Source organism: Anguilla rostrata, chromosome 14 (assembly GCF_018555375.3).
Source record: "Anguilla rostrata isolate EN2019 chromosome 14, ASM1855537v3, whole genome shotgun sequence".
In the NCBI taxonomy this organism is placed as follows: domain Eukaryota; kingdom Metazoa; phylum Chordata; class Actinopteri; order Anguilliformes; family Anguillidae; genus Anguilla; species Anguilla rostrata.
In genome coordinates, this window is record NC_057946.1 from 26,924,983 (window position 1) to 26,938,471 (window position 13,489).

The 13,489-nt window shown below is 42.0% G+C and overlaps 1 protein-coding gene across 4 annotated transcripts in view; it reads right to left on the minus strand.

The window, feature by feature from the left end:
• Positions 1 to 13,489, minus strand: part of LOC135239386 (ephrin type-A receptor 5) — a 71,869-nt gene that overhangs the window by 45,648 nt on the left and 12,732 nt on the right. For 3 of the 4 annotated variants that reach the window (XM_064308000.1, XM_064308002.1, XM_064307999.1), the window contains exon 3: positions 10,710 to 11,373. In XM_064308000.1, coding sequence (XP_064164070.1) covers positions 10,710 to 11,373 — 664 coding nt within the window. Of the gene's footprint in view, positions 1 to 1,321; positions 2,045 to 10,709; positions 11,374 to 13,489 lie in introns of those variants that run through there. The other variant, XM_064308001.1, reaches the window with a different exon arrangement.

A 13,489-nucleotide genomic window follows, 5' to 3' on the forward strand; every position in this document is an offset into this window, starting at 1 on the left:
CCGGCGGTGCTGGAAGGATTTATTTTCCGCTTTTTATAAAGGGCGCCCCCATTACCGCCGAGCGAATTTATCTTTATCTGGTATTTTATTTCCTCTCCCGGTTTGGAATGTCCAGCGGGGTCTCTAAGGCAGGGCAGACCCGGTGTCTGCAGCCTCCACCATACATTCTGCATAGAGCAATTAGTGAAGACGAACACACACACACACACACACACACACACACACACACTCCTCCAAAGGTCTGAGGCCACGCCGCAGTACACCGACTAGACTTGGCACAGAGGTCGGTTTAACTGGTGGCACACGAAGCACAAGGCCATCATCAATACCAGTATTTTATTCATTAAAATAACGCTGTTGTTATGGGTAGGTCACACAAGCAGTTGCCTAGCAGAGTTGTAAATTAGGCCTATGGTGTAGTTCTGTTCGGTAACTTGTTCTTTTCTTTTGTTTCTTTTATATTAGCATTTCATTTGATTATTTTATGTTTATGTTACATTTTTGCAATGCTGATGCCACTTTATTTAGGCCATTTGTTTTAGGTCCTTATCAGGGCAATTTAACTTTAGGCTATTTAATACAAAAGTTATTTTGTCTTGTATTTATTATACTTTGCATTTTTTATTTGTAAGAATTCCGGTTGCTTTTTGCAATGCATTTTGTGAATTATTAAAATTTGAATGTTAAACTTGAGCCATGCCTCACGAGGGAATCCATCAGTCCCCTAGTGGCGAAGGTTGGTAATACCGGTGTCAACAGTGTTTTAGAGGGAAGTAACACTGCTGTCAAAACAGTAACACCGTGACAAGCAAAACACCCACAGTAGCCATGGGGCTGGAGGTGAATGAAGGAGGGAGGCGAAGGAGGCCGCTGGTCCATGATGAAACTCACCCCTCCCTGAGAATCCTACAGCAAAAAGTATTTGCCAACCTGCTTCACACCAGGCCTCTGGAACATGCTGTACATACACTGGAATAGAGCCTCAACAGGACGGGCTACACAAGAGCCCCACTGAGAGAGGTTTTGTAAAGGAAACTGTTAGATAAATGGCTGCTGAATTTTATTTAATCCCCTGTTGTTTTAGTAGCTAAATGCAAAGTTATTATTTTTTTGTATTGTTTATTATTATTTTTTGCTTGTATTTCATGCATTTTCTAACTTAGAAAGGCCTTAGGTGTGCTTTAATGTATTGTTTTTTTAAAGTTAAATACATTTAATGAAATAATTTTGCTATTTTAAAACAACATTTTTTATAATACCTGTCTAGTATTTTCTAATACTATTAAATTGTTTAATGTTTTAGAGTCACATATCAGAATTACATCAACTGCACTCTAAATATCAACAGGCTCTTAAAATCCAACACTGGTCAGCCAATATTTTACACCCATGAATATACAGTGGGCTTCTGTTTATTGACATTTTTGTTGCTGGGTTTCATGTCACAAAATTATCCAAGAAATCTCAGATGAATGATCAACTTTAAAACAGATAAAATGTGTTCAGTTCAAACCTAGTCCTAACACCTGGCTCCCAGCACAGTAGCATTAGACACTTAAACAAAGCTGCTTTGATGGAAGAAAAAAAGCTGAATATGAATATTTTACCAACAACTGGGTAGGTTAAAAAGGAAAGGCACATCACAGCTTACCGAACCTGGCTCTGTAAAACACATACACAAACATTGTTGTATATAACAATCCACTGCATTCATTTGGATTCTGACCAAATCAATTTCTCAGTGAGCATTGTGTATACAATAAATATACCCTTTTTAAATTGTTGGTAATGTGCACCTTGGTGGAAATGCTTTGAAAATGACACCATTTAACTGCCATTTACTGTACCGCTTATGTTTCTTTAAAAAGAAAGTGATTTCAAAGAGTCAAAATTCGGAAAAATACGGTTGTGTTTATTTTTCAGTACTTTAGCTTTGGCATTAAAGTGAAGTGTCAGTTGTTAAAAAAGCTGAAATATGTCCCTCAAGAGATTTTTTTTCTTTTCTTCTTTCCCTTGGCTAGAAATCAGGAAGCCATCAAATATTCTGAAAGTAAAATGTGACACACTGGTCAACAAAAAAAATAAACAAATAAATAAAAAAATACTGTTCAAATTTATGGCATAAACCAATGGTCCCAAAACCTTCCGTCCTGTAGGTTTTCACTCCAAACATAACAAAGCTCACCTTATTCAACAGCTAGAGATCTCACTGAGCAGCTAATTAGTAGAATCAGGTGTGTCAAATTAGGGTTTAAATGGAAAACTACAGGACAATAGATCTCCAGGAACAGGGTCGGGAACCACCGGCATAAACTGTCTAGTAACTATGTCCCTGTTAGTGTGGGTAAGTCTGATATTGCAGATACAAACCTCTCGTGAACAACTTGCAGATATAAACCTCCTGTGAGTAGCGCTTACCCTCACTCACATCCAGGCAAGCATCACGCACAAGCGCTGAAAATGAAATGCCTCACCGTTTAGCCCTGCTTGATTTTCTTCTGTTTAACCGTCTTTGAGAAAAAACATCTTCATCAAGCTAGCCCCCGGGACACACTGAGCTTGCAACCCTCATAAAAATGTGGCCCAAAATGGAAGCTTCTAGAATACCGAATGATATGGATGAATCAGCCAGAAGTGTCTTTTAAAGAGGAATAACTATTACACTAACCTAGATATTTAATATCTAGCAATGCTATATTGCTCATGTTTTGATATATAATTAATGTGTCTGAGAAAATGGAGCATAATGACACAATGTAGCCCAAATCTGCTGCAAAAAAATAAAATAAATAAATAAATGCACAGATCTGGACCTGAAATACGAAAACATCGTAAATCCCGGAATGAAAAACCCTGCAGTTACTCTAGGATTCGCATGGCGGGAAGCTTTCTGACATCTTTGAGCCTCTGGCCCCATTCAGCCGCGAGTCTCCGTGTCTCCCCGTGCCAGCCTGCGACTGACCAGATCGAGTTTGACATCTCCTGCAGTAATGGATGACAGGAATGAAAATAGAGGGGAGATCACGGGAGATCAAGCGCTTTCAGAAAGTGTTCATCGAGGCCCCCCCCCCGAATTCCTCAGAGACGAGTGTGACATTCCGTCCATTTAATTCACAGCAGGAAAAAAAAAAAAAAAACTGGTCGCCGTGGTTCCCGCAGCCCCCGTTCGAATCGGGTGCCGCTGCCAATTAGCTAAACCCGGCCCCGTCCCTCCGCGTGAAGCGCAGCGTGGCCTCATCGCTACGCAGAACCGCCGCCGTTTAATTTGAGTCACATGCTTATTACCTTCATTCTGCATTTTTAAAACCGCAGAGTCACAGCCGTTATTTTCACTGTACGAACGGCACTAAAAATGGAGTATGTTTGTAAAAGCAACATAATGCAAACGCTTCCATTGTGAGAGTATCCGGTAAGCATGCTTTGAGCTAACATGTGAACCAGCTACTGCCAGTTAAAACAGGTTGTAAAATAGGTTCTCATATAGCATCTCATATGTATTACATTCGTCTGGTTTCAGGTGAAATAATATTTGACCATAAGGCACCATTAAACATTCAATGAAGGCCAAACAGACCTACGGGTAAAGAGAGGACATAGGGCTCACGCTTATTTGATCTGTACATTTATTTGAATCCTGGGACCGCTTGGCAGCATGGTTCACATGAAACAGGAAGATGAATTGGCCATTTTACCTGCTTGACACTAAGAAACAGAGCAACGATGAGCTCGATTCAACGAGCACTGATCCGGAGCGCGAAACGCTAAGTGCAATTATCGACGTGGACGTCAAATCGTTACCAGCAAAGGCACTGCTCGAAGGTGAATGAACCGTCAGCAGCAGCAGAGATTAAATAAAAGATATTCCGCCGACATGCGCGTCAAATGCGGCCCTTCAGAAACGCTGGAGTGCGGGCCGCTCGCTTGTGCTTGACCTACATTTGCGAAGCGCAGATAACGCACGCTCCGTTAGCGCCCAGTTTCAAAATAAAAAATAAAGAAAGATAAACAAGCAGAATTTAAAAAAGGAGAATGCGGTTCGAACACGCTTTGATTTTCTTAGATCAAAACGCTCAATTATTCCTTTAGTTTTTGTTTTTTTTTGGTTTCTTTTTTTTCAAGACTAAGGCTTGTGTAGTGCATCCAGAATCCCTGCTTTGCTTCGCAGCCATTCATCCGTAAGCCCACACTTATCCAGAAAACCGCAGGCGTCTGACTGACCTCCGTTGAGTCACAATAGCGGGACAGGGCAGGTGACGGCTTAACTCCCCTCCCTGGGCGAGGCTTGGGCCGGTTCCGACACAGCCAGCGTCGCTGATTAAGTAAAATTACAATTAAATTAAAAAAAAGAAAAGAGAAACACTGCAGTTCACAGCTTGGCGCTGTCTCGGTTAATAACGTCTTTGGTCGGGAAAGGTCAAGTAAGCCAGCCAAAACATCAATTTATCTCCATGGTTCAGTGAATCATATCATTTTCCCTGCAGTCTCTTACCAGAAAACAAGCAGCAGCAGCAGCAACAGAGGATCGCTCGCAGGCAAAGCTTAACTATAAGCTCAAATTGTTTGAGGACAGTGTAGGTCCCATAAGGATAATTAAACCAGAAAAAAAACTAAACAAAACTAAACAAAAAACAATATGGCTACCTGAAGAAACTTCAATCACTGTGCACAATGTTGGTGGCCAATACATATGAAACAGGAGCCTTTTAACTAAAACGTATAACCTAGAAGAATCCCGAACCAGAACGCTGTCCCCTACAACCCAAGACTCTTACACTGCCATGATTTTCAGCCACACACCTGCACGTCAATTGCCTTAATTGGCACAGGTGAACTTGTTATGCAGGTAGGTTCTGAAATTCACGTCAATCACATGACATACAATCTGACTGATAGGCTGTGATCAGATATTGACAAGCTCATAATTATCTTAGAACTGAAGATCCTCAGGAGAAGCACTCACGCACCCTTACTAAAGTAACATGTAAGTTAAGTTGTGAAGTGGTAACAGAAGTTATACATTTTATAACAGTCAAGACTCACCCTTCACACACTGTAAAAAACTGTAAACGGAATTTCAACCAAAATTGTGAATTTATTTATAATGGGTGGACAATATGACAATCAAAATATTTTAAAATTTCAACATGAATTGACAAATGCAATTTGTGATTCCCTTTAGCTAAATATTGGCCTATATTTTTGCCTTTTGCAACATATATAATATATACACTGTATTGATAAGATATTTATAAGTATATATATTTTTTAAATAAAATCATTTTAGGTATGAACAACTGTTTAACAAATGCATATAAAATGAACCTTTACGATTCAAAATATGAAACTGCTTATGTAACTGGCTTCTAAGTAGCTTCATTCATCCAATCAAATTCCTGTTAAAAACCATCTAGTTTTACACCTCCTGTGACACACTTTACACAGTGTGCATAATGACTTAACAGCTCCTTCATTTATTTATCTCAGGTGCTTTGGAGTAACACGCTCGCGGTAATTTTCTAGATGAAAATTAGCATAAATATAATATACAGCTGCGGCTGCCACGCTTCATTAATTCGGGAATTGTAACAGCCTAATGTTGCATTCACTGTGAATGACACCAATTCCCCGCTTCGTCTCGCGGTGCTTCGTCTCGGCGCTTTGCTTCAGTGGCGCCTTGTCTGAGAGCCCTTTGGCCGAGGTCCGATGCAGGCGTCCAGCCCTGCCCATCCCGTGCAGATGGCTAGTTTTCCGTTAGCTGTGTGGGGAAGGCTGACCTGTGTTAGGGACCCTAATTACAAACGAAGGAGCCGGACGGCCGCGCGCCGCAGGCACGAGAGACCGCCAAACGGCCGCTTTCGCGCACGGCGCTACACGATGCGCTCCAGTCTCCTTTTCCCTCCGCTTCTGCCGTCAGTGCCGCCCCCGCCCTTGGGAGAGGGGCCTGGTCGTGGCTGCTGCGGGGTGGGGGTGGGGAGAGCCGAGTCCGACGCAGCAGCGTGGGGCGGGGGGCGAGTAAATGATGAAATGGTGGCGGGGGCTGGTCTGAGCGCGCTCTGTGAACGCGGGACTCCGGAGCGCGACAGACTGCGGGGGGTGAATCGTTGGTGTCCGTGGCTGCCGCCAAACGCCACACCGGGCGCTCAGCCAGGGGCACGGCTGCCCGAATCAGGCCGGGGCGCCGCCCGCGTCGCTGGTGGGAGATACGAGTTACAGAGGGCTAGTGCGCGTATGAACACAGGACTGCTGCTCCATGCTGAAACCTCACCCTTTAATGTGGCATCAACAAAGCAGGATGTCAAAACTCAGTATCAGCGCATCTGTCATGATGACACGTAACCAAAACAGAAGATATTCCGTATAAATACAGATAAATGGAGAGGTGTTTGGACAAGGACACATTTTTCTGGGGTTTTGGCTCTGTACTCCAGCAGACTGGATTTCAAATGAAACGATGGATGAGGTTGAAGTGCAGATAGTCTGCTTAAATTTGAAGGTATTTGCATTCATATTGGGTGACACGTGAAGCAATTACAGCCTTTTGTATAGTCCTCCCGAAAGAATGGCAGGATTAGAGTTATGTATGTATGTTAAAAAACTGTACAGTTCACGCTCCAAAGCACCCCCCCCACCCCCCCACCCCCCCACCCGAGAAACATGGTGGAGGTAGTGCTTTGGCTTAGGCATACAAGGCTGCCACTGGAACTGGTTCACTTGTCTTTAGTGATGATGAGACTTCTGACAGCAGCAGCAGATGGATGAATTCTGAAGTGTACAGAAACATCTCATCTGCTCTGATCCAGCCACATGCCCCAAAACTCTTTGGATGGTGCTTTATCTTGCACCGTCCCCAAATCATACTGCTTAAAGCAAAAAAAAATATTTCAGGGCCAAATGTGGCATGCTCTTCTCTGGCCAAGTTCAGTCACCCGTCCTGAATCCAACCGAACCTGCTCTTCACTTGCCGAAGACAAACCTGAAGGCAAAACACCGCAGAAACGAACAGGAACTGAAGACGGTTGCAGTACAGCCCTGTCAGAACATCACCAGGAAAGATACCCAGTGTCTATGGATTGCTGGCTTCAGGCAGCCCTCGAATGCAAATGATTTGCTACCAAGTGCTAAATATGATGACTTTATTTCAGATTATGTTAATCTGTCCAATTGCTTTTGCTACCCTAAAATGGGGGAGCTCGAATGTATTAAGTGGGCTGTAATGACTGCACAAATCTCCTGATATGGATGTAAATACTCTCAAATTAAAGCTGACAGTCTGCACTTTAACCTCATGTCCATTGTTTCATTTCAAATCCAGTGTGCTGGGGTAGAACAAAAATTGTGCCACTGTCAGAATACTTTGCCATTTAACTGTATACACTGTATATACATTATTTGGCATATATCTAATTAACTGAGGAACATTTTCAAATTCAAAAAAAAAGGGGAGGGGGGGTTCTTTTGTTACCATGGAAACCAAAGTAAAGATTTACTGTACTGTAGGCTACAGACACATGCACGGGAAAACAGAGAGTTCAGCTTTGTGTTTAAACACTGCAGAAGCTCCAGACAAGTAGCTTCAGCTTTGCTCATAGCTTTGCTTGTGAGTTTAGCTGGTAATAATTATAAAATAAAAGCAAATGAAAGAACTTCAGATGACTAATGACTAGGCTACTCTTTCAGCATTCAATTTTCCTTGTGTTTCAGTACAGCATCGGTTGCGCATCAAATGGATCGCCTCTCTGATTAATGTGTGTTGTGTGATCATATAGACTGTAATCTTCATCCATTATTGGCCAATGCCAACATAATCCCAATATTAACATGCATCCCTAAATGCTGTATTTTATTTAATTTTTAAAATATATTTGGCATCCAGTGTGGGGGCTGAGCAGTGCACACCCCGATTTGGAATAGCCAATCATCAGCAATCGGAGATAACACGTACGTGCGAGAAACTCACTACTGTTTTGGGGGGGGGGGGTGTAGACATTCAGAGTTCTCCTCCAAGATGTTGTCGCCAGATGCTTCTTTTCACACTGCAGTCCACTGCAAAGCTTGCGTAATGCAGAGTCTGTGGAAGCCATTTTATATGCGACTTTGACTGCAATCTGTGGGCACCCAATTGACCAGCAGGGAACAATAGAACGCGGAACCCTATCTGACTGAACCTTCCCATTCCCTGGGTGGTGCAGTAGCCTTGGGGCTCATCCATGCACTACTGTTGTGCTTTAACTGATCGAGCCAGCCAGCAGCCCCAGATATTATTTTATTTAATATTCCTACGGTTAATGTTGTGCTCAATGTTTGAACTGCCCCACTTCCTGCTGATGTGGAATTGTAGTTTAAAGAAAGTTTAAAAATGTTTATCGCTACCAATGCAAGGGTCTAGCCATATCACATTATGATTTTTTTTTAGTCTATATCAGTGGTAACCAACCCTGCTCCTGAAGATCTACCGTCCTGTAGGCTTTGACTCATTAGCAGAATCAGGTGTGCCAGATTAGGGTTGAAATGAAAACCTACAGGACGGTAGATCTCCAGGACCACGACTGGTTACCACCGGTCTACATCGAGCATCTTAAAAGCAGAATTAATGAAGTCCGGTCCAGGTTTTCAAGCGAACACTTTGACAGTTACAAGGCCGCTCCGTCGTTTGTTCGTCCTCGCAGTTAATCAGCGCAACAGCCATCCGGCAACAGCTGCTGCTTTGTCGCTTCAGTCCCACCACCCAGTCCTATCACTCCCCTTCCTTTTCATTACGGCCGATTCCAGGGAGCCGCACACCGACGTGTTTACGGTTTCGCCGCCGCGGCACGTCCTCATTATCGCTTCTTTGTGACTAAATAAACATCACGGCTAACGAGGTTACAGAAACATCGCTTCCTGTGCGAGGCGCTAGAAATGCGTGAAGTAGGGAAAAAAAGCGTATTTAGCGATGAAAAGACTGAAAATTGTGCGCGAGAGCTTGTGTTTACGTGATTGATACCTCCTGCATCGTTACCAGCCACGCAGAAGGAAAATATTGAAGAGGAATGCGTGCGTTTAGCATTTAGCAGGCAGTCCGCGGAGTGAATACAGCTTTGATTAATACACAGTACAGCCAAGAGAACGTTCACGTGTTTGAAGTTCTTCTTCCTGTGTGTTTACCATCTGTCTGACTGTCTGAAAAGGCAAATCACAGCTAAGTGATGCATCTGCCAATGTCCCTTTACACACACACACACACACACACACACACACACGCACGCACGCACGCACGCACACACACACACACACACACAGACACACATAGACCCACATACAGCACACACACACACACACACACACATACATACATACAGACACACTCAGACAAAAAATACAGAGACACACACACAGACACACATAGACCCGCATACAGACACACACACACACACTCAAAAAATGAGCATTATCAAGTTCTCTGAAATAAAAGAAAATTTGCCATTCATTTATTTTTATACTTAGAAGCGTGATAAAGGTCAACTGCACATTTATTCAATTTGTCAGACATTAATTGAAACCTGTCATGAGGTCCAAACTGAACTTGCAAAAGTCAGGAAGGCAAAGCGCCCCCCCCCCCCCCCCCGCCCCACTCCCCCTCCACCCCCAAACAGACAGACAGCACCCTAGTCATCCGCCCTCGTCACCTACGTATAGAACCAGCCCTGTCTTATACGTACAGCACCTTAACAACAATAATGAATAACTGTGTCTTCAGAGTGACCAGTTTTGAGTTTCAGAGAAAAGCAGCCGTGTGAAATTTTAAACCATTTATCAGTTACAGTGGCTGGAACAGGGTTTGTACTGCTGGGAGACTGACCTTGAAGAAGGGGGAAAAGTCTTTTGCTTTTTCAGTTTCCCTTTCAGTTCTTTTTTCAGAATTTTGCATGAAAAGAGATTGTAAAGTCACATCTGCTTAAGGCTGTATGACAGTATATACCAGACCTCTAGTTAAGTTCTGCCAGAACTTCGACATTCCCCTCGGTGAGATACTTTGTGCTAAAGAAACAGGGTGGGGCGGCAGTGCAGTATAATGGGTAAGGAACTGGTCTTGTAACCTAAAGGTCAGAGGTTTGATTCCCTGGTGGGACACTGTACCCTTCATCAAGGTACCTAACCTGCATTGCTTCAGAATATATCCAGCTGTATACATGGATAAAATGTAAAAAGTTGCTCTGGATAAGAGCATCTGCTAAATGCCTGTAATGTAAAACTGTTCTAAAATACTTCATAGAAGAGGTTTTTTTCACATTTTTTGGTTCTTAAATTTATTATAAAGCAATTTTTAATTATTATAACACTAATAGTATTTGAAGCATACATCTTGTAAGATAAATCATAACCATTCTGAATTTCCTTTTTTTTAATGAGGCATGTGGACATAAATCTAATTAGAGGTGATGAATGTTACTATGATCCACAGCAACAACAAAAAAGTTATTAAAGCTGCATGATCTGATGCTCCATCAATACAGTGGAGAAATGAATACCACTTTTGTCCTAAGATTAATGCTCAAATTTCACTTGTTTATGCAGAGTTTGATTTTCAATGCTTACAGTATCACATTAACAATTTTCAAGAGAAGAGCAGATAAACATAGACCTCTATTCTCAATAGATATGCGCCTCATTTCCTCATTTCTATGCCTTAGGTTAGGTGTCCCTCCTACAATGAAGAGCAAAAGACTTACCCTGACAGGTGTCGTTCACTTCCTCGTAGCCTGCCTGACACATGCACTTCCCAATGGGAACCAGCCACTCCCCTTCTGCACTGCAATGCATCCTGGGAAGGTCTTCCGCCACGGAGCTGTTGACGCAGGTGCCCGAGACCTCCAGCAGCTGGGAGGAGTCGGCCCCGGTTACGGTATCCGGGAAAAGGGCCAGGTTCCTGACAGCCGCGGGGCACTTCTTGTAAAACACCCGCACGGACACCAGGGCGATGCAGGCGCCCACATCCTGGAAGGCCAGGTAGAAGCCCTTCTTGGTCAGGGGGCCCACGTCCCTCACCTCGGTGTTGAGCTTCATCACCCTGTCCCCCAGGTCCAGCTCGGTGAAGCTCTCGTCCGCCGCTATGGTGTCGATCTTGGTGTACTGGCTCTCCCGGACGTTCCGGCCTTCCTCGTCGTCCGATTCGTAGTAGTGGACGTTGAAGGTCTCCTTGCAGGTCCCCAGGCCCCCGGGCAGGCTGTTGCAGTCCCGCAGGGTGAACTTGAGCTCCACGAAGACCCGCTGCGCCCCTTCGTTGAGGATCCAGTTGGTCTGGAGCCAGTTGTTCTGGTTGTGCTCCATCACCTTGCACACTTGGTACGTGTGAATGGGAGCGTAGTTTTCGTCAACTTCCCCGATCTCTTCCCACTGAAGGACAAGCAAAAAGACACATCCCAATCGAGAAAAAATAAGGATAGACTTGAAATATGTGTGACCGTTTCAGGGAGATTCATTGAATTTTCAGCTAAAATATAAGCAAAGTGTCACAGCGTTATTTATGAGTCTGGTTAGTTTGTGCTGAATGGTGGGAATACTATATCATCAAGAATTAAAATCGAATGTGTTCATCTATACACATAGTGAGAAGCATTTAGATAATAAAAGAATAGTTAAAGGATGATTTAAATGTCCATAAATATCTATTAAAAATACTTTGTATATCATCCAATTCGCTTTATAACCATCACTCAATAAATACTGAGTATTTCTAACAAAATATATTAAGATGGTTTTGTAAATAAAGACATGACTATAGCAAAAAAAAAAAAAAAACCTTGGAACCTTTTGAACTAATTACGGAGTTTATGACCCATATAAAATCAGCCATTTAGGGAGAAAAGAGACAAAACAGTCTATTTCCACCATTGCTTCTATTCACCAGACCACCAGTCCACCGGTTAACCCCACACATACACGGAGGAAGATAATACATACAGCTGGGACAGACACTGTGGTTACCCTGCTCTGTCTACCATAAATATCATGAAAAGACTGTGTTTATCACCTCCTTAATGCAATTTCTATACAGAAGCTAGAGGCACGTCCTTTAAAAAAAAAAAATTGCCTGCAGCATAGGAAATTGTAGAGCCGATCCCTCAGGAAATGCTGCTCATGTCATCCTCTCCACTATATGGGAAGCTTTTCCTTAGAAGTCCAAAAATGTTCCATGCTGCAGATTGTATAAGGGAAGCTCTTAAAAGGGCGTTTGTATTTAAAAAGGAATGAAGAAGAACATATATATGATTTATATCCCCTCTCTAAGGCATCTGACAGAATAGGTGAAGGCACAGACATGCAGTTGACAAGTAGTGAATGCAGTATGTTGTCAATGTATTGACCTAAAAAATTTAACGTTGTACCAGTCCAAATATATAGCCTTGTGCAATCATATATTAAATTCCAGCAACAGAGTTAAACCACTGCAGTATGTACACTATAAAATGTTTGACTTCAGCACTTTCCATTAAAATCCACATTAGTAGACATCATTTGAGTGAACACTGCAAATATTTAAAAATAGATTCAATATTGATTCAAACATACATTTTTTTCTATTCTCAAACAATAGGCCAGCAAAATCTTTTATTTATATTTCAGTAAAGAATCACAGGTGCTAGTATTCTGCTTTAATTCCCTAACGTACTGTAGCACACAATCTTAAGACCTTTTGTAATTGTCCACATTTGTACACTACCAAATGGCTTGTTAAATATATTTAATATACATGCGTACATTAACATTGTATAATTCACTAAAACATGGACCATGAAGTTTAGCATACATACAGTCCAGCTATAAGTTTTAGGGAAAGTTCAATTTGAACAGAAAAAAGTTTTGGCTTCAAGGCAAATAAATCTGGAACAGATAAGCAGAATATATGGGACATTATCCAAATGACCGGAATTCAAATCCTCTAGACAAAAAGACAATTTCGTGCATGGATTATTAACTGGATTTTTTATTAATTCTGTGAAAACCTTAGATATAGAAAGCAAAAGGGCACCAAACATTTTAACAAAGGTCAAGACAATCAATGAGAGAAAAGATTAAATATTCTGAATGTGTGAAATATTGACTTGTCTGCAAATGAGGACATGGCGAATGTTCAAAGATTTAAAATAAGTAATTGCTCACATCTTTGAATACTCACAACTCTGAAAGCTTAATTGGCCACAGATTTTACCTGAAATCTGACACTTCTTTGAATTTGGCTTAATTGGGAGTATTAAGCTGAAGTCAAAATTATGCATTAAAGATTATTGCAAAAAACACCCAACATGTCTTTCCTTCACTTATGAGTGTGAAATTAACTGTGGCATTTTTAAAACCTTACAAGGGTTAGACAAATTTATTCCATAATCCGGGCCTATTGTATTTACTGAAGAATATTGGTGGTGTTGATATTCAAAACACATGTTCAGCAGATAATAGTAGATAGATAACATTGACAACAGTAAATAGTACTATATCTAGCTGTAGCTCA